The 25,589-nt window shown below is 44.1% G+C and overlaps 1 protein-coding gene across 11 annotated transcripts in view; it reads left to right on the top strand.

Annotated features, from left to right (window-relative positions):
- The window catches only part of Ask1 (apoptotic signal-regulating kinase 1), a 177,056-nt gene that overhangs the window by 126,527 nt on the left and 24,940 nt on the right, over window positions 1-25,589 (top strand). For 3 of the 11 annotated variants that reach the window (XM_084598099.1, XM_084598119.1, XM_084598131.1), the window contains exons 23-30: window positions 4,844-4,916; window positions 5,693-5,830; window positions 13,738-13,818; window positions 16,758-16,923; window positions 18,263-18,325; window positions 19,411-19,489; window positions 20,017-20,096; window positions 20,457-20,562. In XM_084598099.1, the coding sequence (XP_084454225.1) occupies window positions 4,844-4,916; window positions 5,693-5,830; window positions 13,738-13,818; window positions 16,758-16,923; window positions 18,263-18,325; window positions 19,411-19,489; window positions 20,017-20,096; window positions 20,457-20,562 (786 nt within the window). The remainder of the gene's footprint in view (window positions 1-4,843; window positions 4,917-5,692; window positions 5,831-13,737; window positions 13,819-16,757; window positions 16,924-18,262; window positions 18,326-19,410; window positions 19,490-20,016; window positions 20,097-20,456; window positions 20,563-25,589) is intronic. The other 8 variants (XM_084598126.1, XM_084598163.1, XM_084598108.1 and 5 more) reach the window with 7 other exon arrangements.

The following is a 25,589-nucleotide window of genomic DNA, read 5'->3' on the forward strand; positions in this document are numbered from 1 at the left end:
GAAGAGTGGATAAACTCTAACTGCTGCCATGACCGGTACAGTGACTGGCGGCAACTGCTTAATTGCTGCCTGTTCCGTGCAGCCTGCAAGACTTTCTACTAAATGCTCGGTAATTCGATCCAAGTTAATTTGGAAATGCAGATAAATATTTTTATTGGTGGGGTTCTTAGACTATAATAGCTTGGCACTGTAAGTGATTTACTCACTTAGTGAGCCCATTGTTTTATTTTTTAATTTTTTTTAATTTTACATTTGTTGGGAGCTAGGGTTCATTACGCAGGGGAAAAAATGAGATTTTTCTCTTTATATATATATATTTTTTTGTGAGAGTCATCAATCCTTTCACCGATCAATCAGGGAAAGCACGTGGTCAGCCATGATCATAATGCTGGCTTTTAACGTCATTCGCTCTTAAAGATCATGCGTTCCAATGATTTTGTGGCAGTGGACAACGCTCACCTTTGTTGCGGCATGATAATGTGAACATACTGAATTAAACCAGGCGTGGGCAAACGAATAGGTTTGAGCAAGCTACCATTGGAATTCCTGTCAAGGCAGCTGGCACACTGCCAAGTCCTTACACCACCGCTAGAGCCAATGTCAAAAGATCAACAGGCTATGATGTTACCGCTGCGCGCTGCCGAGAAATGCACTGTGGACTGCTACAGCAAAGGCGCGAAAATAAAGGATGCACTAACAGTTAACACTTTTTTTTTTTTTTTTTCAAGTAGCAGCAAAGGGTAGGAGGTGAGAGGTGTGTTCATTATGTGAGTAAATGCGGTAAATCTGCTGTAATGCAAATGCTTCTTGTCAGTTGTTTCAAGGTCATTCGAAAATTTGATCCTTTTTTCTCGTCCCGTGAAGCTCAAATTAATGAGCTTTTACTGTACAGGGATGCCTGAGACCAAAACGCCTTGTTCAAGCTGGCCAAGTTTCCTCTCTTGGTGCTGATACAGCTCTAGTAGAATGTGCACTTGTGATGCCTGTTCAGTCAACTAAACAATATTGCATGTAAACAGCGAACCTAATTGTGAACAGAGATGGAGCATCTTGTCTTAATTATTCGAGTCAATACTCTTAAGGCAGAATAAATTCGGCTCAAGCTACGAACTGATCTCAAACGTAATCCAAAAGATTGGCACAATATGAATGGGTTTACATTGGCAGCAGTACTGGCGTGTTCCATAGAGCCAGCGGTAAGAGTGCACACTGCACAGTTCCCTACACAGTTGTCAGCAAACCAAGATGAAGCAGATGACGTCTTGTAGTAGTGAGGAAAAAAAGAAATGCTTTTGCAGCTTTAGTTTACAGAAGGCAGGTGGGATACTCCTGAGAATGAAAGTATTTGTAGTCCGAAGTTTCTAGAAAAAGAAGGTGCTTTCCATTACTGATAATATTGATTTTTTGTTTACTGTCCAAATAACAAAACAAAATGAGTGAAATTTATTCTTTTGATGAAAATAATAAATTTGGAGGTTTGTAACGTGTTTCGGGGTTCCTGTTGCGGGTTTTCTATTTTTGAGTTGACAACTCTGATACCATCCTTGCGCCAAACCAGTAGAGCTGTGATATCTTGGTAAAAATTCGGGAATCCGCATCAGACAGTTCCAGACTGACTTCTCATGAATTGGGTTTGGGGGTTCGTGCACCAGCTACTCGGGTAGGCCTAACCTTAATTTTTTCAGCCATTCCAAAATGCTTATCTCTGTTGAAGCCCACTTAGGATAAACATGACTGTCTCCCAGCAACGTGAGCCTCTGTGGTGTAGTTTATATGTCTTAAATTTGAGCCACCGCTAATATGGCGAGGTTATACTGCATTTCAAGCTGCTGCTCTTTTATCTGTTCCTTATAAAACATGAGCAGTGCACACATCAAGATGGTTGACCTGCTCTGTCTTTCGTTTGTTCGGAATCTTCCGACTGACCAGCTGATCAGTCCTAGCTTGAATCAACTGGTAAAAGGTTAAATTTCATCTTATTATGATGCAAAGATAACTTTATGGCACAACTCACATGCACAGGTGTGAGGATTTCCATGCACATCGAATGTTGCACCTACCACACCATCATCTTTGCTGAAGACAGCTTGTGGGGAGAGCTCGCACCTGTGATAAGCACGAGTGCATTGGTAAAGCGTAGGCAGCACTACATGCTACGCAGTCAAATATTTAGGTGGCATAAGTGGCAGTAACTGTTGTCAAGTCTTTTTGTTCGAGAAAATCTCTGGCAGCGCGCCCAAGGGCGAAAATTTCTGCTAGGTGCGATCCGCCCACCGATAACAGATGTGCATTACTGTGTGATGCTGCTTTGTATGCGCCACACCATTCGTTTCAGTTGTGCCGTTGACCCTCATCTCTCTGCCATGGTGTTAAAATTTGCATATTTGGGAGGGATAGCGCACGCGTTGTACATGCTGCAGGTGAAATCGCTGCAGTCAGCACAAGGGCCTGTACAAGACTGGCTTGGCCGCCTCACAAGAATACGGAGGTCCTATTACTGAGGCTTATTAATGCATAAGCATTGTACAGCTATGTAGGCGGGTTTCACATAGGCGTGACCTTGTTAGAGATGTAAAAGAGGAACTAGTTGATATATCGGAAAAAGAATGGTACCATAAGATGCGCTGTCAAGGAAAGGTGTGCAAGTGACAAAATGGTTGATGTGGTTTAATTAGGTAACTAATTAGAGCCAATAATAATAATAATTGGTTCGCAGAACAGGAAAGGCGCAGTGTATGTCACATCTGTTCTGTGGACACCTTAACCGGAAAGGAAGGGAGAAAGATGGTAGTGAAAGCTGAAAGAGTAAAAGGGGTACCATAGTGGAGGGCTATGTAATTTCGACCACCTGGGGATCTTTAATGTGCAGTGACATTGCCACATGGAGGCCTCTTCGTTTGGCCGCCATGGAAACTTAATTAGTGCCAGTTAAGTGGTTTACAGAAAAGGAAAGGCCCAGTATCAGTCACTCGTGGAAGAGGAACTAGGTAGTTGGTATATCAAATAAAGAATGTTGCCATCTGATAGAGCGTCAAGGAAAGGTGTGCAAATGACAGAATAAATTAGTGTGCGTTAATTAGGTAATTAAACACAGACAATGAAGTGGTTTTGCAGAAAAGGAAAGGCCCAGTCGTGGACAATGCAGCAACGCTAAGCAGCCTTATGTATTTCTTCAGTGCAGACTTTGCAATGATCTCGGAAAATTTTCATTTCTTCTGCGTGAGGGAGGCAAGAGTGTGCATGCAGTTTGACAGAACTGGCTGGCATAAATGAGGAATTAGAGAGATTTTAATGTGCCAGAAATTCATTAAAGCCCAAGGTTTGCAAAAAAAATGAAACAGTGAAGAACTGTGCATCAGATCATTTGAGCTACTGTCTGTGCTTGCGAGTGTATGTAAAGTATGGGCTCCTTATTGTATGACGCATATCTCGAAGGTGTCTTTGTAATTGTAAGACATAAAAGTTACAGCTGAAGTCTTGTCAGGTGTGATGTCGAAATTTCTAGCATGGTTTGACAGCTTAAGAGATGCGAAGGCTCATACACCAGAGGGCTTCAATAAATGTTTCATTGCTCCAAAGTACTTCGGGCTGAATATTTACCGTAAAAACCTGGTTCTAATACAAGGTTTGTTTTTCCCCGATTTTATCGTGTCAGATTTCCACCTCGTATTATATGCTGATCTGAACAAATTTCAGCCTTAAATTCGCAGTTCCCCTCTCATTTTATTCAGTGCTCTCAGTATCAGGCTTCCAGTGAGAGGAGGCGCCATCTCACGGTGGCATCAGTTAACTAGTTCAATGGATTTGATTTTACCACGCTGGCCCCGCACCCCTCGCAACCACCCCATGACCCTAGTGCTCTAAACACACACGCGCACTGGAAGCAGCTTGATTGCACCTTGCACAACGTGGAGACCTTGAACGCAGCACTCGGCATTTGGCAATGGTCACTCACAAGCCTCTCCAGCCATGCTGACCATGTTGGTCATGCTGGCCATGCACTACTGCTGAATCATGGATGCTTGACCAGCATTCCCGGGGGTTCACGTTTTCGAAAAATGTGCTTTATTACTGACGCATTTAGAGGCACCTAAAAGCATTTCTAAGGAAAGGTGTCTTTAGTAGCAAAGGGCTCTCAGCAGTTGATAAACCTAATGATGTCGTGACGACCGTGATCAGTGTTTTCACGATCCATGCTGCGCGTGCCTGCACGCGGGGCTAGATGCGAACAGGTGTGAGTGCGGCACGTGCTAGCCAACATGTAGTGGAGCTGGAAGCAGCCTATTCTGGTTTACCACAACCAGAGGACCATGTTTCTTGTGAACTGCTGTCGTCCTCACTGTGCATGCAATTCTAAAGTGTGTTAGCGTGAGATGGGGAGCGAACCAGCACCGGCACATGAAGGTGCATGACACTGTATGGTGCCTAGCAGGGGGTGGCACCAAACGCGAAGGCGCGAAGCACTTATGGCTAACGGGGCAAGATTTAGTGCAAATAAATGCCTTTGTTGATCTTTCCTTACTCGCTTTATACTACACAGATGAATACTTTTTTTTTTCTGTTTTTTTTCTATCCCGAAATTGCGCCTCATATTATATTGCGGGTTCATATTATACGCAGGTTTTTGCGGTAATTGCTTAAGACAGCTCCTAAATTGGTGCTGCCTGCTCCAGAGTGCTCCACATTTGGAAATTTTAGTGCTTCAGAAATTGCACCAAATTGCATTTCGCTAGTGACACAACTGGAAGAGCTTTCAATATTGGAAATATGTTCAGCCTGTCATGCGTACGCAAGGCATTGCCGACACACACATCCTCATTCGTTTCGTTGTGCCATGTGGCAGTTCCAGCCGATCGAGTGCACAAGATGGACAAGCCGGAACGGATGTCTCGGTTCGCCAGCACGGGGGAAGACGGGTCAGTGTTCTCTTCCGGCATCTCTCGCTACTTGTTCGAAACCTCTGCTTGACTGCCTGTACTTTTTGTGTTCTCTTTTTTCAATTTTGTTTTGGTTTTGCCCCAGTTTGGCTCCCTAAGTTGCGCTTATGCGTTGGTGTAAGTGCCTTCATGCCTGCTTTGGGCTTTTGTGCTGCTGTTTGTTGCTGCTGCTCTCTAAAGGGCATGTGTGCGTGGAAAATGAATTGCGCCAATGGTCAAGGCTGTTTCTTTGTTCCAGGGCAGCTTTGGAAATAGTGCCGTGGCGTTTGCGTAGTTGTTCCGGCAAGAGGGAGAGCAGATGGAGGCAGTTGCTCTTTATAGTATTGGATTTAATAATACCACTCTTTGATAGCTTGGGTGTTTTGTGAAGTATTCTGAAAGTTTAGTTATCTCTCTTGTTAGGTGTCGGAAGTACCTTGTGAACGTGCTGTACGGGTGCATTGAAACTAGCATAGCCAAAATTCCAATGGCTGGTAGGGACAGAAATCACAAGACCACCTAACCTTCTTCCTTAGTGGCAGGATTTACTATCATGAACAGTGTTTTATTGCTTTATTGTGTGTGGTGAAAAGGGAGGGGGGGGGGGGGGGGGGAGCTTTGTCGGACTGTTTAAAGACCTGCTCAAGCTTAAATGCATTGTATTTCACTGCCTTGCATACTTCTAGCTGATGAGATTCCGCGATAGAAATAGTCCTTTGCGGGCAACGTTGTGATGAGTGGTGCATCAGCAGCAAAGCCCTCCTCCGCCTTTCTAGAGATGAGGAACAGCTGCTCGAGCTAAACTCGGACAGAGGCTACAGCTCCTGCGAGGCTAGCCCTACCACCTTAGGCCAGGCAAAGAGGGTGCTGCCCCGGATTCTCTCCCGGCCCGAACGGTTTGACCTGTCCCAGAGGTAAACCTCCACAAGAAGCGGGCTGTGTGTGCGAATGCTCTTCTTGGTGCATGGTGGCGGTCGGGCAAGGGAGCATGAGGGGATGTGCCGTCTCTGGGTGCGGCGGTGTAGCAATGCTATTGAGCGCGAGAGCTGGTGCTGGCGTTGTGGGTTCCTGCTGTCACTGTTTGCTTCGTTTATTTATTTCGCTTTAAAAATGACATTTTCGGCCTCTCTCGTCGTCATTTACGCAAGAGAACATGTTGTGCAAGGACTTCTTGAATGGTAATTCACCAAAGAATGGCGATACTTCTTTTCGGTGCCACCAAAATTGTGTGCTGCTAGTCTCGGTCATAGCGAAAGGGTAAATGAAGTGACCTATTGAAGTTTGCACGTAAGAATGCTGCAGCCGAAATTAGCAGGTGCAGCACATTTTTAGGAAATGGTGGTTATGTTGCCATGTTCTGTGGCACTGTATAGCTTTTTTAGCAATAAAGATGTGCTGAAGATAGCAGGTTTTGAGAGTCAAGACCATGACACATAGCAAAGCATGTTAAAATTTTTCTGTAGTTTGTTTAAAGTCATATCCTGAACTATACTCCGCGACAGCTTTTCTTGGCAGCACTTGGAAAGCTACGAGGCTCCTGCGCAGCTGAATATAGTCTCCAGGATAATAGTATTAGTAACTGCGCTTTACAACAAATGGAAGTCATAAAGCTTGTTATTTTGACCACATTTCTTATATAACTGCAATCATTGCAGTGTTGGAACGTGACTACAAAGCGTTCTTTCTTTGCTTGTTTGTTTTGTTTTGTTTCTGTCCGGTTTTTCTGGGTTCATGTCCGTCTCGGGTTTTCAAGACACCCACCTCTGAAAAACGATGGTGTCTGCTCTTCGCTGCCCGCTGTGTTGTTCCGAAACCATATCTTTTCTGTCGCCAAAAAAGATAAAAGTGAGATTGAAGGACCGATGGCTGTCAAAGCAGGCAAAGAATATGATGTGTGAGTACTCATCCTTAGCTTTCCATCAGCTTTGGTCTGCTGCGCACTGTTCGTTTATTGTGCTGTGTGAGGACTGTCTTCCGCTTAAAAGTTTGTCATTTGAGCGGCACAATTTAAAGGAAAACTCCAGTGGTGTTTTCATCATTTTGTATTTTTAGTTGAATTACATTCTTCAACATGTCCCAACTCCAAAAAAAAAAAAGACATTTTTCGAAATTTTAATTTGAAGTATTTTTAAGAAAGAAAAACAGCAAATTGAAACCAAAACTGTTTTCACGGCCAGACACGATGTCCCAGTTGACGAAATGGTGACGTCACACTCAGTATTAGAGAAACACTCGTACGTGCGTTGGATGGTGAAAATAAAGCATGAAAATCGTGACTCACTGCGTAAAATGTTTGAGGTAGTTCAATATAAGCCTCACAATTTCATAATCACGCAGGAAATGGACAGTAACGCCGTTATACTGTTTGTGACATCAGAAACTCTATGTTGCCCGCAGAAATACTCTCAACTTAAGCCATGAAAATGGCATATTTTAAAGCCGTGTTGCGCGTAAACGGATTATAGTACGGCGCCCAAATTTTGTATAATGCGTTGGGACGGAGAGGAGAACATACGGTAAAATTTTTACTACAATATTCGAATGTCGAAAAACCTCCGGAGTTATTCTTTAAGAGGGAATGTAACCTGAGCAGCAGAAAAGCTGCCACGATTGCGAGAAGCACCTAGCAGATAGCTATTTTATCAGAGATATATATGTCGGTCTCTATAACGCATGTTTATCGAGGCACTTTAAAAATTGATTTACTTCAAAATGATGTACCATACTTTGTCACATTTTTTCTTCAAAACATTCACTGACTTTTAACCATTTGCTATGTTTATTTGGGCTGTCCAAAACCGAGAAATTATTTTGGTAAATTTCCTGCTTGCATGTGTTTCTAGGGCTATGGGGGTTATTCTCGCAAGAATGCGCCACGGGGGGCTAGACTCTACAGTCTCCTTCTAGCCCCGACATGCAGCCTTAACAGACAGAGCTGTGACCCCCAACCCGCGGTGTGAGAAGTCGCTACTGCAGTGGGTTTGAGCCAGAGGGGACAAACACCGAGTTATGTACTCGAACAGTTTATTGTGCTCGAGTAACGGCAAAGAAAATACATTCAAGAACAACTGCTGTGTAGCGAGCGAACGCCGCGTACGGGGGTGAAATGAAATCACTTTAGGGGGAAGCACTCACAAGGAATGAGAGGTAGTCTGCTCACCTGCGTGCGGCTTCGTGCTCATGGCCTGCGGCAGTAAGTGCGCGCTGAACCGGGAGCAGAGGGTGAAGGCGGCGGTCTTCCGACGGAAAATGCTGATCCGTGCGCATGTACGCCCAACCGTCAAAAGACACCCAGCGAGTTGCGACAGAAGCGCTTCTCACCTCTGCTCGGGGAGAGGGGGTTTTGCGGGCAGGCCGGAAGGAGAGAAGGAAACCCGTGCGGTGTCGCCGCAGGAGCCTGGGAGGAAGGGAGGGTGGCCAGTGTGCCCTCTCCTCGCGGTCCTCCCCAAGAGCGCGCGTCATCATGCGTGTTGACTACAAGCAGCCCTTTATAAGGGGGCAGGGAATTATGAATCCCCACAGGGCATAGGAAGGGATTGACGCGCAATTTGAAAGTACCGAAGGCTAAAATGGGTAAACAAGAAGTGAATTAATGTGATGTAAAGGATGCAACGTCACGCAACCAGAAGTAGAGCCAAAAAAGTGCATAGGAAGGGATTCGCACGCGATTTGAAAGTACCGAAGACTAAAATGGGTAAACAAGAAGTGAAATAATGTGACGTAGAGGATTTGACGTCACTCAACCGGAAGTAGAGCCGAAGAAAGGCATAGCAAGGGATTGGCGCACAATTTGAAAGTACCAAAGACTGAAATGGGTAAACAAGAAGTAAATTAAGCAACTAGAAGCAACCAAAAGCAACCAACAGCAGTATCCGTGTTTTAGCATTACTCCAATGCAGATTCTGCAGTTCTCTTTCATTTTTCTTTAGCTACTCATCAGTGATGATAGCTATGAAGCCTGCACTTAGTAAGAAAAAAAAAATCTTGTATTCCGACAAGCAAGGCGTTGAAAGCACTTTTCTCTGGCCGCGGAAGCAAAGCTCGAACTGCATTGAAAACTAGACTCCGTGGAAGCTGGCTGACCGAACTACCTGGTGGAGGGAGACATTTGCAGATACTCATCCCCTGTAGCTTTGCTGTCGTTGCTCTTCCTGCCAAGAAAAGTTCGAGTGGCATGAGTTCTTGTCAATGGTGTGGCCCCTCGTGGGAAGACGGAGAGACCGAAGGGGGCTTGGTATTTGCAGGCTGCCTAACCATCCGTTGCTGCTTATTTTTACCCGTGGCAATATAAGTGCCGAAAAACATTCATCTTTTCGAAAAATAAACACTAGAAAGTACTCGGCCTGGTTATAATGTCTATTCAGTTTGAATCCTGTGAATGAATGCATGCTTTCACCAAAGTGTAGCATTTAGTCACATGTAAGTCAATGTGTCGCACAGCAACAAGAATAAAGAAATTACACGGGTTCAACGCTGCTGAACCAATTGTGAAGCGAGAGTATTGGTTGTGGGCAACTGAGTGTTGCATCAAACACAACCAGTGTTCCGTAGAACGCATTAAAGTTCACTGGCGCTTAAGGGGGTGGTGGTAAAGGCGTTTATTGCATCTAAATATGGGGGTCACTTAAGCTCCGACTAAGGGTATGACGCGATAGCGTAGGCTACCAGCCCACGTATAAAGCCCCGCTTTAACCAAGCCGTATGGTGGCCTATAGGGGTAACGTGAATACCAGAGTCCTGGCAGGCTGATTCTGACATAACCATCCCATGTGAAACGAGAGACTGAAGTTGGAAGCTCCTGCCACAGTTCCACGTCGACGGCTTGAAAGCCTATAGTGGTGTAGCTTTTGCTAAAAATTACGGGGAACACTGATATGATACCACAGCAGTCTTACAACCTGTCTTACAAAGCCCTGCTTTAACCAAGCCATATCAACGTGCCTGTGTGGCCTAAGAGTGGCCTGCCTGATCAACTACGAGCACTAGAAGGTGGATTCTTATTCCACCTTCCAACCTCAAATGAGCAAGCCTAGTTGGCAGTTCCTTCTAACTTTCTGATATCATGTGGTCTCTTCAAGTCGCACTAACCATCGAAGGATCTGGCTATGCTGGCTGCCAGGTACCATGTGTCAGCGCCATGCTCGTGATTTTTCGCTCACAACACAACACCGGATTTTCGGATGAACGGGCCTTTAACCCTATCGCACTAATAATAAGAGTTAGAATGCTAAATAGGTCATCCAACACAAGCTTTGCACTTACAATATAAGACATTATGAAGAGAGGAACCAGTCGGAAAGGACAAGAAAAGAGATGTACACCAGGACACCAGTTTTGTGTGGTGTACGTCTCTCCTCGTGTCCTTTTCGTGTGGCTGAGTGGTTGGCAGTGATTTCATTTCTTGCCCAATGCCTTTTAGAGTTTGTCTTCATCTTCACTAGAGACAAAGGACAAATAGTGCTGTAAGCATCAACAATAGAGCATTGCGGTGACTGTGTACAGTGGGGCTGGGTGGATATCGTCTTACACAACATGCGAAAACTTCGACTTGCAGAGAGAGAGGATACAGTATGATTGTGAAATTGGGGCAGTTGGCCACATTGTGGAGGAGAACTTAGAGTGAAAATTGCATCGAGATAGATGAATTTCTGAAAACAATTGGCTTTTTCCATTGGATATAGATTACATGATGGCTCGGGCAATAAATTTGACAAGGCATGCTCGCACTATACAGGCCAAAATGGCTTGGGCAGGAGAGTGCTCATTGGATTGGAGACGGATGTTCAAAGCCTTTGCCCTACACTGGAAACTGATGGCAGTAGGGTTGACTCCTTTTGAGAGGGCACACAGGAAATGCAGATTCAACTAATACTTACGAAGAACTGTTCCAGCTACAGATACAGTCACAGTTGTGCACCAGTTAGTGCAGTGCAGGGCTCGCTTAAAGCAGCGCGCTTTTCCAGTCTGCCTTGGTTCCTCTGCATAACATGCCCCTTATCAAGGACCCATACCTGAAGACAAAAATCATTGCTAACAATGATAACACTATGATAACAGAATTTTATCAGAAATATCAGTGTTTCAGGTACATTGTTTGTTTATTAGGTTGGGAAGTGTGGCTAAGTGGATAAAATGAAGGAAGCGTCGCTCTCTGTCGGGAAGAACTTTCTCAAGGGATGGAAAACAGTTGTTTAGGGGCACAAATGTTTCTTGTTTGTTTGTTGTTTTTAATATGCATACATTGTAGTTGTAATGTGATGGCATCAGTGCGTAAAACTTGTTTCAGCATAATTGGTTTGCTTGGTAGGCCGGCGCTGTAAGAAATCAATGCCTGTGTTTGGCACATGTAGTTAAGTGATGTTTAGTATATGGCTCAAATACAGGCTCGGCTGCTTGAGTCCACTTGTAGACAACTAAATTAGGTGGAAGCTGGGCATCATAGTGTGTACCCGTTAAACTTTTCTTTTGTGCGTGTGATTGTTAGTCTTAGTTAATGCTCCTTTCTAATACATAATGGAAATGTACAGCACAAAGAAATACAAGGAAATAATGAAAACATATGGGACACATGAGCGCTCGTATGTCCCATGTGTTCTCCCGTGCGTCCCATATGTTTTCATTGCATCCTTGTCTTTATTTGCGCTGCACATTTCCATCATGAATAACCAACACGCCCAGACTGCTACGTTAGTGAACTTTCTAATATCCCTGTCACTTGACTTTTCTGAAAGCCATGCCCAGTAAAGGCACCTCATTCTGCTTAAGAAACAATACCTGAGAGGAGGAGTGACGAATCTTCACAGTCTGGCTTAAAGGTGGAACGCTCGTTTAGAACCACTCGGTGAATGCAAGGTGTCAAAAGGGGAAGTTTCAAAATTGAAGAGGGAATATTTTATTCATTCGTTAAATCAAGGGATTACCTTCCTTCATCTGTGTACAGGTTTTGAGGCTGACAGGTTTTGCTTACTGTCCAGCCACAGTGAGCCCTTTGCTGCTACATTTTTAGTCTCCAAGGCTAAACGAGCAGTATAAGTACCTCTCTGAAAGGTGTCATTAGGTGGGCTTTCTTTGCAGTGTTCTTAAATATTATTGTGGGCTTAAATCGTTTCATTTGATTTTTGTTTTCTACGCTCAGCTGCATTGATCTGTAAGGCCCATTGAGACAAAGGAGCTTGTGCCATGTAGCCACAGACACTTAGAACAGAAGATCTTAATTCCCAGAGGCCATTTAAGTGTTTATGTGGTGATATGCACAGTTTTGAAGAGCACGAGACACGATGCCTTTCTGTGTCTTCCCAAAGCAGGAGCACCGTAGATCAGAACGAGCAATCTGTCACGTGTCTCTCTAGAGGAAGACGTTGCTTGAAAGCAGCTCAGCAGTGCAGTCTAACTGAAGCTGGAGTGGTGCACACCACTTTTTTTTTCGTGACTGTACATATGTAGGACTCAATCTGTTTCAGGCATTTTAGCACTGATTTCCAGCTCGTAGGTTTTACCCGCTGCTGTGAAGCTGCTTTTCAAGGTAACCATGGAGCAGACAAACCAAAATGTGACACTGGCTGCTGGTTTCGGCACGTGTTGTTTTAAGTTTTTGCGACGACACATGCCTGTTCGGCTGCACCTGGGCTTAAGACTTGTCCGTGGAACTTAGGCGGTTACGGCGAGATGCAGTTTAAAGGGACAGAACACTGACCAATATATGTAATAGAATTATGATGGAAACGAAAGGATCTTAGATCAAGCTCTACAATATCCAAGGAGTGAGGGTTTATAATTTTAACTTGGTACTGAAGGTTGCTTGAAAGCGACTGATGTCGTCTTTTGCAGCGAAACGCTGTAATTATCACTCTAGTAAGCATCGTGACCACATCTTGGGAAAATGTCGCTGTTGCACCTGTCGGCAAAAACCAGCCTTCTTTCGCATCGCTTATGATGTACTTTTAGCATTTGTCACTGGATGGTGCAGCAGTGATTTGAATTTTTTGCTTGAAGCGGTAACCATGGTCCACTAAAACTTCTGTCCATGGCACGTATGGGGCTATGCCGTAACACCCTTGGGTGTAGAAACAACTTGATGCTACTGTTTATCAAAAAATGTCTAATTACTGTTCTCGGGGTGAAATTATAGTAGTTTATGATAAATTACTTTATTACCAGCATCAGATTAGATAAAAGCGGGTGCATGAGCTGATCAAAAATTATCAGTAAAATTTTTCCACACCACTTCTGGCAAAACTGCTGCAGAATCGGCCACTCGAGGCAGGAAGTTTTACATTGCGCCGAAAAAAAATTGAACACTTAAGAGGGAAGTGTTCTGTCCCTTTAAGTACTTTGAGGACGTCGCTCATGGTGGCACATTACATGCAGAGCCGCAGAGCTGGTTACTACTTTGCTTGGAATGTAATGAAGCTTGCCTTTAGACTGGCCTGGGCTTCTCTCTGCAAATATCAATGCAGCTGGGTAGATTTAGAACTGCAAAGTGTGGCTTAGTACGTAGCAAGCTTCTGGGCTGGCTGCACTAACTAGTTTAGCAGTGCTTTGCGAGCATGGCGCAGCGTTTTCTTGCATGCGGCTGGCTCCCTAACATCAGTTTTTTTGTTCTTTCTTTTTTGTTTTTCTCGCCTCTTATTCTCCATTCCCTATTCTTTTTTTCTTGATTGTGCCTTTTTCTCTGGTTCGTTTCTCTCTCTCTCTCTCTCTCTCTCTCTCTCTCTCTCTCTCTCTCTCTCTCTCTCTCTCGCAACTTTACCTGTGTCCCCACTGTGCTGTGGTTGTTGGGGGAAAAAAAACGCTCCCTGGCCTCTCCCCCTCCTGAATCTAGGACATCCTTTCTTCTTAGCTCTGCACCGGCCACGAGTCCAACGGATGCGATTCCACGGTCACCCTCGACGTTCTCCTTCGGGTAATGTAGCCGTTCCTACAAACTCCTCTTTAGCTTCTCCTAATCACACTTTAAAGTTTACCGCATTAAATATATTTGAAGGCTGCATTGCCAGTCTGTGCATTTGTATCACCAACGCCAACACAATCAGGAAAAATGGAGGCAGGACAGACCTGTCCTATCTCCATCTTTTTTCCTTATTGTGTTCGCGCTGCTGGTACACATGGATTGCAACCAACTAGCGTGGCAGATCGTGTTATCGAGTCTCCATAGCTTTTTCTTTTTATAATTTACCTGTTACGAGAAGAAGGTTATTTCGAGCATTTATTTTTCAATGCTTTGGGTATTCAAACAGTTCGTCCTACTATGCACTGTGCAGAGAGCTTCTGAGTGGTCCAATTGGTATATAGTTGTTTTCTGCAGACAGACTTGAGGTAACAAAAAAAAAATATAGGAGAACGTTTGTACTAGGTGCTAACTCTCATGTAGCCTTCTGCAGGTTGGAGCTGAAACATTACAAATAATAGCTGTTGAAGCCAACAAGGCATGGTCAAAATAGAATAATCAATTATGTCATGACCCATCCTTCGTTATTCCTTGTACTGCTTATTTGGATGCCTGGTACCAGCAATACCAGTTCACAGCCTTATTTTGTAATTTTCTGTCCGAGTACAATGTCCAGTCCTGTAGGACATTCGGCACCTATGACTTTTGACTTGGCCTCAGGAGTCTATTTCGCTTACTCACGGGCCCCACATTTAGACGTTAGAGCACGCTCTTTGTCTCACACCACTCCACACCCTGTCATAGTGACATTCAGCGATGCTTCACGCCCAAGCAAATGCAGCTGTTCGTCCTGTTGATGTGAGGTGAAAAACGTTTCTTGTGTTTAGTTCACTCTGTCATATCTCCTGTCTTCTGCCTGCCCTAGTGGGTTTGCAGCATGCCTTCTGGTAAGTGTAGAGCTTAGTATGTCTGCTTGCATTTTTACAGTTGCACTGTTGGCAGAGTCGGGGACTTGGTATACGAAGACTCTATGCTGCCCCTGACCGAGTGCTGTTTGTCGTAACACGTGGCTTACACATAATGCAGGGGTTTCGTTTTGTGGTAAATTGTGCTAGTGTTAGTTATGGTTAGGGATAGTCTTGGGGGGGGGGGGGGGGGGGGGAGGGAGTGTTGAGCGGAAGGGTAGTGAGCATTCTCGAATGAAAGAGGCATAGCTACCAATAAAAGAGTCGTTGAACTCATAGTCTTGTGGCTTCAGGACCTTCTTCAATCTGAATATCTAATTCCCAAGTGAATGGATTGCAGGTCCTTGTCTTGTTGTCTTAGAGACTCACAAGTGGGTAAAAATTACACCATGTGTTTGTGTAATTTTAGATGGAAATGCTTGTGACTCGAGGGAGTAGCTGTCCGAAAACTGAAGCTATGTTACTGCATTCTAAACTGAAGCTTGGTGCAGTAGCTAGAGCCTCAATATGGTGGTTGCAGGGATTGTTTGTAAAGCTTGTGAAATTAAAGGAAGAGATTACCACTGAGCTGTGATTTTCTTGACAAATAGCTAGTCATTCCCTGCAAGCCTAAAAAGTGCACCTGGAACTGACAGGCCATACTGAAAAAGGCAGAAAAACGATGGGACTGTGGACGATGGCAAGAGAACTATACACATATTATATTGTTATATTATATTATTATATTATTATATATTGTTATTTTTGGTGTATATTAATGATATCTCTGCTGTCATGGAACCGAATGTACGACTGAAGCTATTCGCAGATGACTGTTTAATTTATTCCACAGTTAGAAACACGGAAGACCAGCTTAGAATTAACAACTCTTTACAGGCATTAAGCGAATGGTGCAAAAAATGGAACATGGAAATAAATTATTCCAAATCAACGTACATGCACATTACAACGAAGAAATCTGTTCTTTCGTTCCCATATTTCATTGGTGACAAGTGTTTGGTAAACGTAACTCAGTTTAAGTATCTAGGAATGACAATAACACAAAATTTAAATTGGGGCACACATATAGAAGAGGTGTGCTCTAAAGCACACCAGAGGTTATGTTTTTTGAGAAAAAAATTGGAGAATGCTACACGAGATGTAAAACTAATTGCATATAAAACTTTTGTGAGACCAATCCTTGAGTATGCGTCAGTAGTATGGAGTCCTAAACAGAATTATTTAAAGAAACAATTAGAAAGAGTTCAGAGGTACGCAGTACGCTTTATTTGTTGCCGATATCGAAGGACAGCCTCAGTTACAGATATGCTTTCTTCCTGTAACCTGGATTCATTAGAAATACGTAGAGAAAAAAATCGCCTAAAGCTACTATTCCAGATGCTCCAAGGACAGGTAAACATTCAAAAGGAAACATATATACAAGCGCCAGGCAAACGGAGTTCTAGAACAAATCATAGTCGGATAATTCAGCCGTACTACGCCCATAGTGAAGCTTTCAGAAATTCCTTCTTCCCCCATGTAATTGAAATGTGGAATGACTTGCCAATGAGTGTTGTAGAACAGAATGATCTGCATGAATTTGAGCGATCTCTGGATGACCATCTGCTTGAAAGTGCTATTTGATGCTTGAACGAATGTACTGTCTTCTGCTGATGTATTTAGTGATTGTGAATGATTCTATTTTCTACGAAGTTTCCATACCCTCCCTGTAAGGACCCTCGCTTGAGGGTTAACAGTATTGTTAAATAAAATAAAATAAATAAATATATAATGTGTGTAATATATATATATACAATGTGTGTATAGAGGATATAGCGCAGGCTTTCACATGTTTTCAGCCATTTTCTTGTATCCTACAGAATTGCCTGAAGGCAACAGTGATAGTGAAAGCTTAGAGCTTCGGGCACATTTGATGGCTGCGAACAACCATTTAAACGAATGGCACAGACCTCGAAGGGCGTGGTGTTGCGGTTGGGGTTGCATATGCAGCTCGGAGACGTCAGAGAGCGGCATGCGACGATGCAGTTCAGGCCTGCTCAGCCCACCCGTGGATGGCTCATCCGTGGACCAGGAGTCGGGTGGCTTCTACCTCCTCAAGAAGGACTCGCAGCGACGCCAGACCATCCTGCGCGTGCTTGAGGAGGACGGTGGCACGGTGGGTACCCGCAATTGTTTCTTTACCCGTCATAGAGCCCAAGCACAAACATGGACTGGAGTATTAAGGCGAAAACCTTTAATGGCTCATGCTCCCGGCAACCAATGTGTCCGTCTGTAACGCTTTAGTTTGATGACGTCATTAGTGGTGTTGGCATGTCGTGCTTTGAAATTGATGACATCATCAGTAGTGTAGTATGTCGTACCTTGAAATTGATGACATCATCAGTGGTGTAGTGTGTTCGGTCTTGGAAATTAATGACTTCAATCGGTGGTGTAGTATACCATGCCTTGAAATGAGTGTGACTATGATGTCATCAGATGGTGACGTCATGACCGAATATGACGTCATCATGACACCATATCTAATACCGGAAGTGACGTCATAATGATGTCACATCTGGTCAAGATGTCACTGATGACATCACCTGGCAATTCACGCTTATATGAAGCTGCCCCGCTGGGTGTTAGGTCCACGCGTCCATGCGGCTCCTTTCATTTGGTGCTTCCTTGAACGCCACACCACACAGCATTAGAAGCGGATGTTGTACAGCAGGTATCAGTGGCGTTTCAAATTGGTTTAAAAGGACAAAAAGGCGCAGTATCCGTCACAATTATCCTCGAACACTTTAACTGAGCCGTAAGGAAAAGGAGGAAGGTGGGAGTGAAAAAAAAGAGAAAGAGGTGACATAGTTGAGGGCTTCGGACCACCACGCAACAGATGCTTTCACCTCATCGCTCTTTAGTTGTCTAAAGTGCCACCTAGAATTTTTGTATGTGCTTTGTGGAGCCTGTAGATAGACGCTGGCATTGGGGTTTACCGGTGGTTTCCCAAAATATTCCGTGATTTTGTGCTTTTGTATTTATCATTAACAGTCATCATCCGCACAGCACACTAGTTACTTGAGTTTTGCTAGAGATGTTTATGGTCGCTGGTAGGAACGATTTTGTGATAAATTACACACTCGGGGCAAAGTCGGATGGATGATTTAATTTGTGATGGCTTGTCAGCTTTAGATGTTACTCTTGCTTGAGGCAAAATATGCATCTTTTAGTTGGCTGGACTTGTATAACAGTTTGTGATTCACATTTTGTTCGGAGAAATGCAGAAATTGTCTTTTGGAATAGGTTTCAGTATATGTACTTCCTTGAACGGGCACCTAGTGACTCTAATGCTCATTGTCGCTCATTTACAACAAACCACAAGAAACGTCAACAAGGCATGGGCAAAATAGAATAACCAATTATGTCATGACCCTTCCTTCTTTTTCGTTGTTTTCTGCAAATTTGTTTGCTGCAGAACTTTAAAACATTTTGCCCCCTTTTTTTCTGCCGTACAGATTTGTGACATATGGATGAACAAGCTGTACCAAGACAGTGGAGACGAGCTGGTGATTACGAAGGTAACATTTGTTTTTTCTTTCTTCTTCAGCTCTAAGCTTCGCATCAGCATCACTGACAAGATAGCAGTTTTTGAGGTTGTCTGGGCTCTATGTGCTATACTTGTTGTTCTTTTGGAGGTTGATGTTCACTGCTTTCTGAGAGAAAAGTACTCAAATGAAATTTCTCTCATTTTGCTTCAAGACACCTCCACTCGTAAGGTATGCACATCATTGAATCGGGAGTGGCGGTATCTGGGAACTGCATTAAAAATGAGATAGTCATCTGTGGTTTTTACACGTGCATTTTCTTGCAGTTCTACCAGTTTACATGGTAGCATTAGTTTGGTTTGGTAAAACTTTATTTCCCACAGTAGGGGTCCTGAAGGACACTCGGCTAGGCACACACAAAATCTGTTTTTTGCTTTTCACCGGCACATTCCATGCATGGTTAGCTGCACTATTGGTGACCCTTCATAGAATGTTTTTCGCATTTCATGAATGTTTTATTTATTGTATTGATGTACTGCGTTTCTTCACCTAATGAACCCACCCCCCCAATTTTGTGGCTGAGAATTTGAGAAAAAAAGGAAGTGTTATCCGTTAACGCATCTCTTTGTGTCGGAACACCTTTGTCACAGGCCTCAGTGCATTCCTTGGCAGCGCGCCAAGACGTACTTGACCGTAGTGCTTTTGACATTAGCGCTTGCAGTCGTCAAGGCTTGCTCGACACTATGTTCGCTTTATCATGCTGTGGTTGAGGCGGGCGCCATCCACTTCCACAAAATCTTTGGAACGCTCCTTTTGAAGCCAGCCATGCTAAAAACCAGCGTCATGATCATGATTGCTGATCGCGTGCTTTCATTGATGATTGATGGATAAAAGGATGGATAACTAGAAAAAAAGAAAAACTTCACTCAAGTTTTTTTTTCTACATAATGAACCCTCCCTCCTAACTGATGCCAATTTTTCTTGCAAAAAAAGTCTGTTCATTACGCAAGCAAATGTAGTAGTATGCAGTCATTTCAATTTGTGTACACAATACCACAATACACAACCGAACAATACCACCTTTTGTCAGCGTCATTTTTGTGCAATTTTGTCTGCAGGAACAACTCCTGGCCCTCATTGATGGTTTCAAAAACTACATCCCAGAACAGAATAAAACAAGCCTTCAGCACATTATTGGTGAGTGGGCTTTGGTTATTCGTTTGTCTCTAGTTGAGGTTTTACCGAAGGGCAGGTCGGGCTCATCACGTCTCTGAGACATTGTAGTACTTTTTCATTGGTTGGGTGTTTTAAATCAGTGCCCATCATGTGCCCTCCAAGTCACGCTTATAGCCTGTAGTATTTTAGAGCAGAGTATCGTCATGCGGCTAATGTTGAGTGATTGGTATTTCTCGATGTGCCTCTTTGTGTGTGCACAATGGTACAGCCAACTTGGTGCATGTAATACAGTGAGAGCTTGTAAGGGTTTTCAAAGTGACAAAAATTCTGAACCTCTGCGCTGCTTTGGGGAACTGCGCCTGAAATGCTGGGCGAACTGTTAATCACAAAGTTGAGTTCGAGCAGCTTTCTTGAGTTCAGTCAATGTTTGATTTTGTTTTTGCTTTATCGCATCCTGTGCTGTACATTATGGCCCAGTTCAGTTCAGGCGTTCAGTCGTGTCCGACTCTTCGTGCCTAATACCCTGCTAATGTTTGTGTCGTGCGCAGGAAAGCTCAAACAAGAAGCAAACCACGACCACAAGGCTCTGAACCAGCTGGCAGTGGCCCTTTACCTCTTTCAAAGTGCTGTAAGTGCATAGGGCCCTAAGCGAACTATATCTGCATAAGACCTCTCTCTCCCTCTATTGTCTGCTTTCTTCATCCGATTAGTTCTGGAATCTCTCTCTTAATGATGCGGGAAGTATGCCTTTCATGTATGTGTTCGGCCGCTGCCATGAGCATCTATGTTTTGGTCGCCGACTGTGGCTAGTGGCGCCCCTTAGGGGTCTCCCCCTAAGCTTTCACCTCGGTTCTCTGAATTGGCTCTCTCTGTTCTCTTTGTGTGCCACTAGAGGGCCATGGTTCTGCTGGCAAGTATTGACGGCCTAGCGCTTTCCAAACGGGCGCCCTCTGTGGAGGCTGACAGCGTGTGGGGCTGTTATGTGCAGGTGAACGAAGTGTTGCGCAACCAAAGCATCAAGCCCCACTGGATGTTTGCCCTGGACTCGCTCGTCATGAACGCAGCCCAGGTGGCCAGTGAGATCCTTTCCTACGGTGAGTGCATGGTTTCCCATGGAGGCTTGATGCTGACCTCCTCATTTTTTTTTGCCTGGTCGTTTTTATGCAGGCAGGGTCGTACTGCGAGCAGAAATGCAAATGCAGCTGATACACGCTTTGCTACAAGTGCACTGACTTCCTGTTGAACATACTGAGTATTCTTTTATCCACTGGATGGACAAGCACTCTACATCATGGTGTTAGAAGTAGTTTAGGTGATACGACGACGCCTCGGGAGGCGGCAAACATTTGTACCAACTTCCGTCGTCCGCCCCGAGATGGCGCTAGCGTGAGTAGGGCCGCCCGTGCCGGTCGTCGAGCCTGTTTCTCGTCCTGCCCTATGGGTGATCATGTGAACTCTGACGATGCATTTACTCGCCTTAAGCGGATACCATTAACGTTACATGGCACTGTTAGCGCGAAACACCTTAGCGTGCATGCCAATCAAATAAAAGCGGTTTTGAGCACGAAATAGCCGTTGATCGCGATGTACCGAACTGCGGACGCAATGGTTAGGTGCTGTGGGGCGGCGTAGCGCTATTTAATATAATCTATGTTCACCATTTTAATATTTATTTTTCCCATACCTAATGCCACCCACTCGGTTCATGAGGCTAGGCAATATATATATCTATACTTTTAATATCAAGCTAGTAATTGTGTGAAGCTGCAGACAAGCTGCAGATGAGATTCTGTAGCGCAGAGGAAATGAGGCAAGTAAATTGGCAGAGTCTGGGATGCACATGATTTATTTTGACAAACGCCAGTGAAGCAGGGCAATAAGCAGCAATGATAGCACTTGTTAATTAGGGACAAATACAGTAGTGACGATATTTTTAACAAAATATTTACAGCAACAGCAGACAAAAAATATACACGACACATTGCAAAGCTGTACCTACTGTAAAAGTAATACACATCTTTAACCACACCTCACCAAAAAATGTGCATCTTTCGCTAAGATTTGCATGCAGGGTCATCATAATATAAGGATGATCAAGCAGGCCGAATGACATGTAACAGAAGGCAGAAGTTTTTGCAGTGAACACTTAGCTTTGTTTGCGACGTGAAAATACGCATCTCTTGCTTTTCAATAAAATATTTTGATCCAAATGAGGGTTGTGAGGAGTCTGTACTGGGAGTGGAAAAGCCGGACAGCCCAGCAACTTAAACGTTGACTGCAGGCGCTCAGCGCGCGTTAAGAAATTTTTCTTTCTCGGTTTTTAATAAATAGTTCGTATCGAACATCTCATGACCTTTTGCTTGCGTGCTGGCTGGTTTCCTAATAATACTTGGAGCATTCATCTTATGTTCAACTTTGATGAGGTTATGATCTCATGGGAGCCCATTACATTCAATAGAAAGTCGGACTACTGCTTATGCCAGCTTTGACAGTTTTCGAAGGTTTTGGCTTTTGTTCGGCTCATTTTTCTTGAGCTGTTTGCAGTACTGGCGCATTCGCAATCCTACGTATAGTCTAACACTTGTGCCATTATATCTCTTTTATGTTCCGCAGATGGAAAAGATAGAGTGAAGTTTTCTAGCGCATAGTCTATGGCTATGTCATACACTTGTTTATTGTCAGCGTGCTTCTGAAATATTTCTTCTGTCTGCTTCATAAAGTAGAAGAGCGCAAAGTGAGGATGTTTAAGCCCTCCACGTGTTTTGCATAAAACGAGAGCTGCTTCAGGCTTTCTTGCCACATCATCTGTGGCTACTAACCCTAGTCTACACTTTGAACAACTAGTGGTTTTCAGTAGCTTCCTCGTCAGAAAGCCTGTCACATAGTAAACAATGCAGTCTGTCGCACTGGTTTCCACGGAGACATTCTCAAACACAGCCTCGCATTCAATTTCGCTCTCCACATAGCTATCAAGTCTTGCCTTAAGCTCTTCCAATCGAGACTTACTGGGCGCATCTTCTAAAAATGCGGCTGTCAGATCAGACAGACTCAGCAGACGTGGTTCTTCTTTAGCCTCCAACTGGCAATTCCCGCACTTAGGCGGTCTCATGAGACTGTAAATAGACAGCATATTGTAAAGCTGCAGAAAAGTTGGCAGGCAGGGGTGTTCATTTTGGCCACCTGCATGACGGATTACGCCAAAAAACTTTTCCAGGGCATCCTGATTAAATCTTGCGGTCAAGACATACTTGAAGTCACATGTTTCCAGGTGGTGTGTAGAAAGCTGGATTGTTGAAAGAATTGTCACTCGCAGCCCTTGAGCAGTTGAGTCCGATAAAAAGCTACCGGGATCAATTTTTCCAGCCTTGACATCTTTCTGCCACTCATTTAGCCACTGTAAAGAAGACTCCAGCACCTTAAGACCCTGACCACCCAACCTCAGGCCTTCGTTTGCATGTCTGCGATTTAATGCGTCAAACAAATTATTCATTCTGATTGTGAACTCAACTGTACTTTCTACGTTTCTGAGTCCCTCGACCTCTCGCTTGGAATAAAACTGCAAGCCGTTCGCGACGCTCATACTAAATAGCTGAGTAGCCAGCTTTACTCCTATCTTTTCTGTGAAAGTTGGGTTCAAATGAGAAAACGACAGAGTTTTGGACATGCCCTGAGTCGGCCTTCAAATTTTGTGTCCTCTACATACAGCTTGTCATAATGCGACCACAGCACTCGGCTCCCATTTATGCAAAACATTTTGTATTGTAACAGGCGATTGCGTACACATTTGATGAGGTGTGGTGCGTCCGAAAAAAACAAAAACATTGCGGTTGTCGCATGCAGGGTTCAAGAAGCTATTTTTGGCGCCGTCTGGAGCTCCTGTTACACCGAAATGTTTCCACATTGACCAATTGGTTGCAGCACCGTCACATACAATTGCATCAACAAGTGAAGGATAGCCTTTATTATAAGTTGTGCCAATATGGTCCCTTTTGTTGGCCCATGGCTTGCGAAGACTGCGATAGGTTGGAAATAATTTTCCCCAAAAGAGCGAAACGCGAAGACTAGTTCATGGTCTGCCAATTGGTTAGGCGCTTGAACCTCGTCTCCAAAGTCTGCGTGGCCAGTGTAAGTCATTGTTCTTGCAGCAAACAGGGACACCTTTTCAGAGCACGTCTTGTAACTGGAGTTACATCGAGGAACGAAGCACTTTCTCCCCATGCCGTCACTTTCCCATAACTTACTCGAACACTGCGAGACTGGACACAACGGTCGTTTAGAATTATCGCTTCTGCGTGTAACAATTCTCGTGAACAGGAGAGCGCCGACGACCGTCAAACACCACACAAAGGCTGGCTACCAAATGACACGACCCGCACGTGCGAACGTTTCTATCTCCAGGCGCGGACGCTGCCGGCCCTTCCAGCCCGGCGGCCCGGCTCAGTGTGGCGCCACCTCTCGGCTTGCTGGGGAAGTTCGTCCCAATGTTCTCCGCGGCGGTTGCATGGCGGAGGCGCGCCGTCGTATCACCTAAACTACTTCTAACACCGTGCTCTACATGGAGGCATAGAGCATGTTCCTTCAGTGGTCATAATACAGCACTGCTAGTACCAAGCATGCTTTTCTAGGAACAAATGATTTATACTGCAGGGTTTGTGGAGGAATGAAAGGGAAAGAAAAACTTGGAACACTTTTTTGGGATAAAACTTAGGCATTAGTGGCAACAACTGCCTGAAACAAGTGCCAATACTTTTACTTTGCACCATTTGAATTATTGCGTGCATTGGTGGTTTAAGGTGAGAATGGAGTCCGTTCAAGCTTTGCTATCAGCTGCGGAGGCATGGCACATTGGTACCGAAATGAGCCGAAGTACAAAGCAGCAGTAAAGAATGTGCTTTGTACCCTGTTACAGTGGCATAGTGGCTGGGGGCGAAAGCTGAGCTCAGGAACATTAGTTCGATACCAGCCACATTTTGATGAAGGTAAAATGCAGTGTGTGTACATTGTACAATGTCACATGTTAAATAACCCCAGTCAATCAAAATTACCCAGGGCCCTCCACTATGGCACCTCTCATAGCCTAAGTCACTTTGGAACATTAAACACCTCAAGCCAAACCAAACCAGTATGTTTTGTAGGGCATTGTTATAGACTTGTTCATCAAGGTTCAGTGTAATCACTTTATTTTCCACTGCAGGCACTGAGTGTGCATGGGAATAACTGAGGATGGCCTTCCTATGTTGAATTTTTTTGGCCAGGTTTTCAGATGCTATCTGAATTTCATGTGAATTTCTTGACAAAATGTATGGGGCAAAGTGGTGGCAAATGCCTGATATTTGCAGGTAGACCAGGTATTTACTGTGAGACTTGAAAACATTTCTACCCATCTTATGACTTACCTAGTTTGGTTAAAAACTAAAAGATTTCTTCGATGAAAACTGAATGTTCACTATAACCAATAATTTTCAATAACCATGTCTGATATAACTGAGATTCAACTGCATTAAGCTCACGTACCGTATTTACTCTCATAATGCTCTTGCTAAAAACAAATTTAAATAGGTGTGAATCAGGACCCTTAGCCCAGCTATTGTAAATATAACCAAAACATTACTCTCAAGCAGAACTTAAACTTGTTATAAAACTACAAGGTCACCAAAAGCACAAATTGCTAAAGCACTTTATTTACTGCACGCAGACTCATCATCACTTCCCGCGTTCCGTGGTATGGTGCTCACAGCAGACCATACAGTTCTGCTCTTGATCAGAGACTTGACCCGAGCCTGTGTCGACACTGCAATCGCTGTCTCCAGTAGCGTACTACGTAGAACTCGTTGACACCGAAGTGCCTGCTGGCAGCGCGGTTGCTATGATGTAGCATGTACTCGAAAGCTTTCAAATTAAAAGCAGCTGTATAACTTGTGTACCGCCCCATCGTGATGCAACACCAAGAACGCGGTAGACGGTGGAACAAAGAAACTAAGACGGACGAAACGAAGGAACAATGACAACGAGACGCGGAGACACCTCGCAAAATGGCGACGACTACGAGCATCATGGAGGTAAAAAAAAAATAAATAAAAAATAACGTATGATGATGGTAGTGATCTACCCGAGCACACTA

The sequence above is a fragment of the Amblyomma maculatum genome, chromosome 1 (genome assembly GCF_055883805.1).
Source record: "Amblyomma maculatum isolate TAMU_Amacu chromosome 1, ASM5588380v1, whole genome shotgun sequence".
NCBI lineage: Eukaryota > Metazoa > Arthropoda > Arachnida > Ixodida > Ixodidae > Amblyomma > Amblyomma maculatum.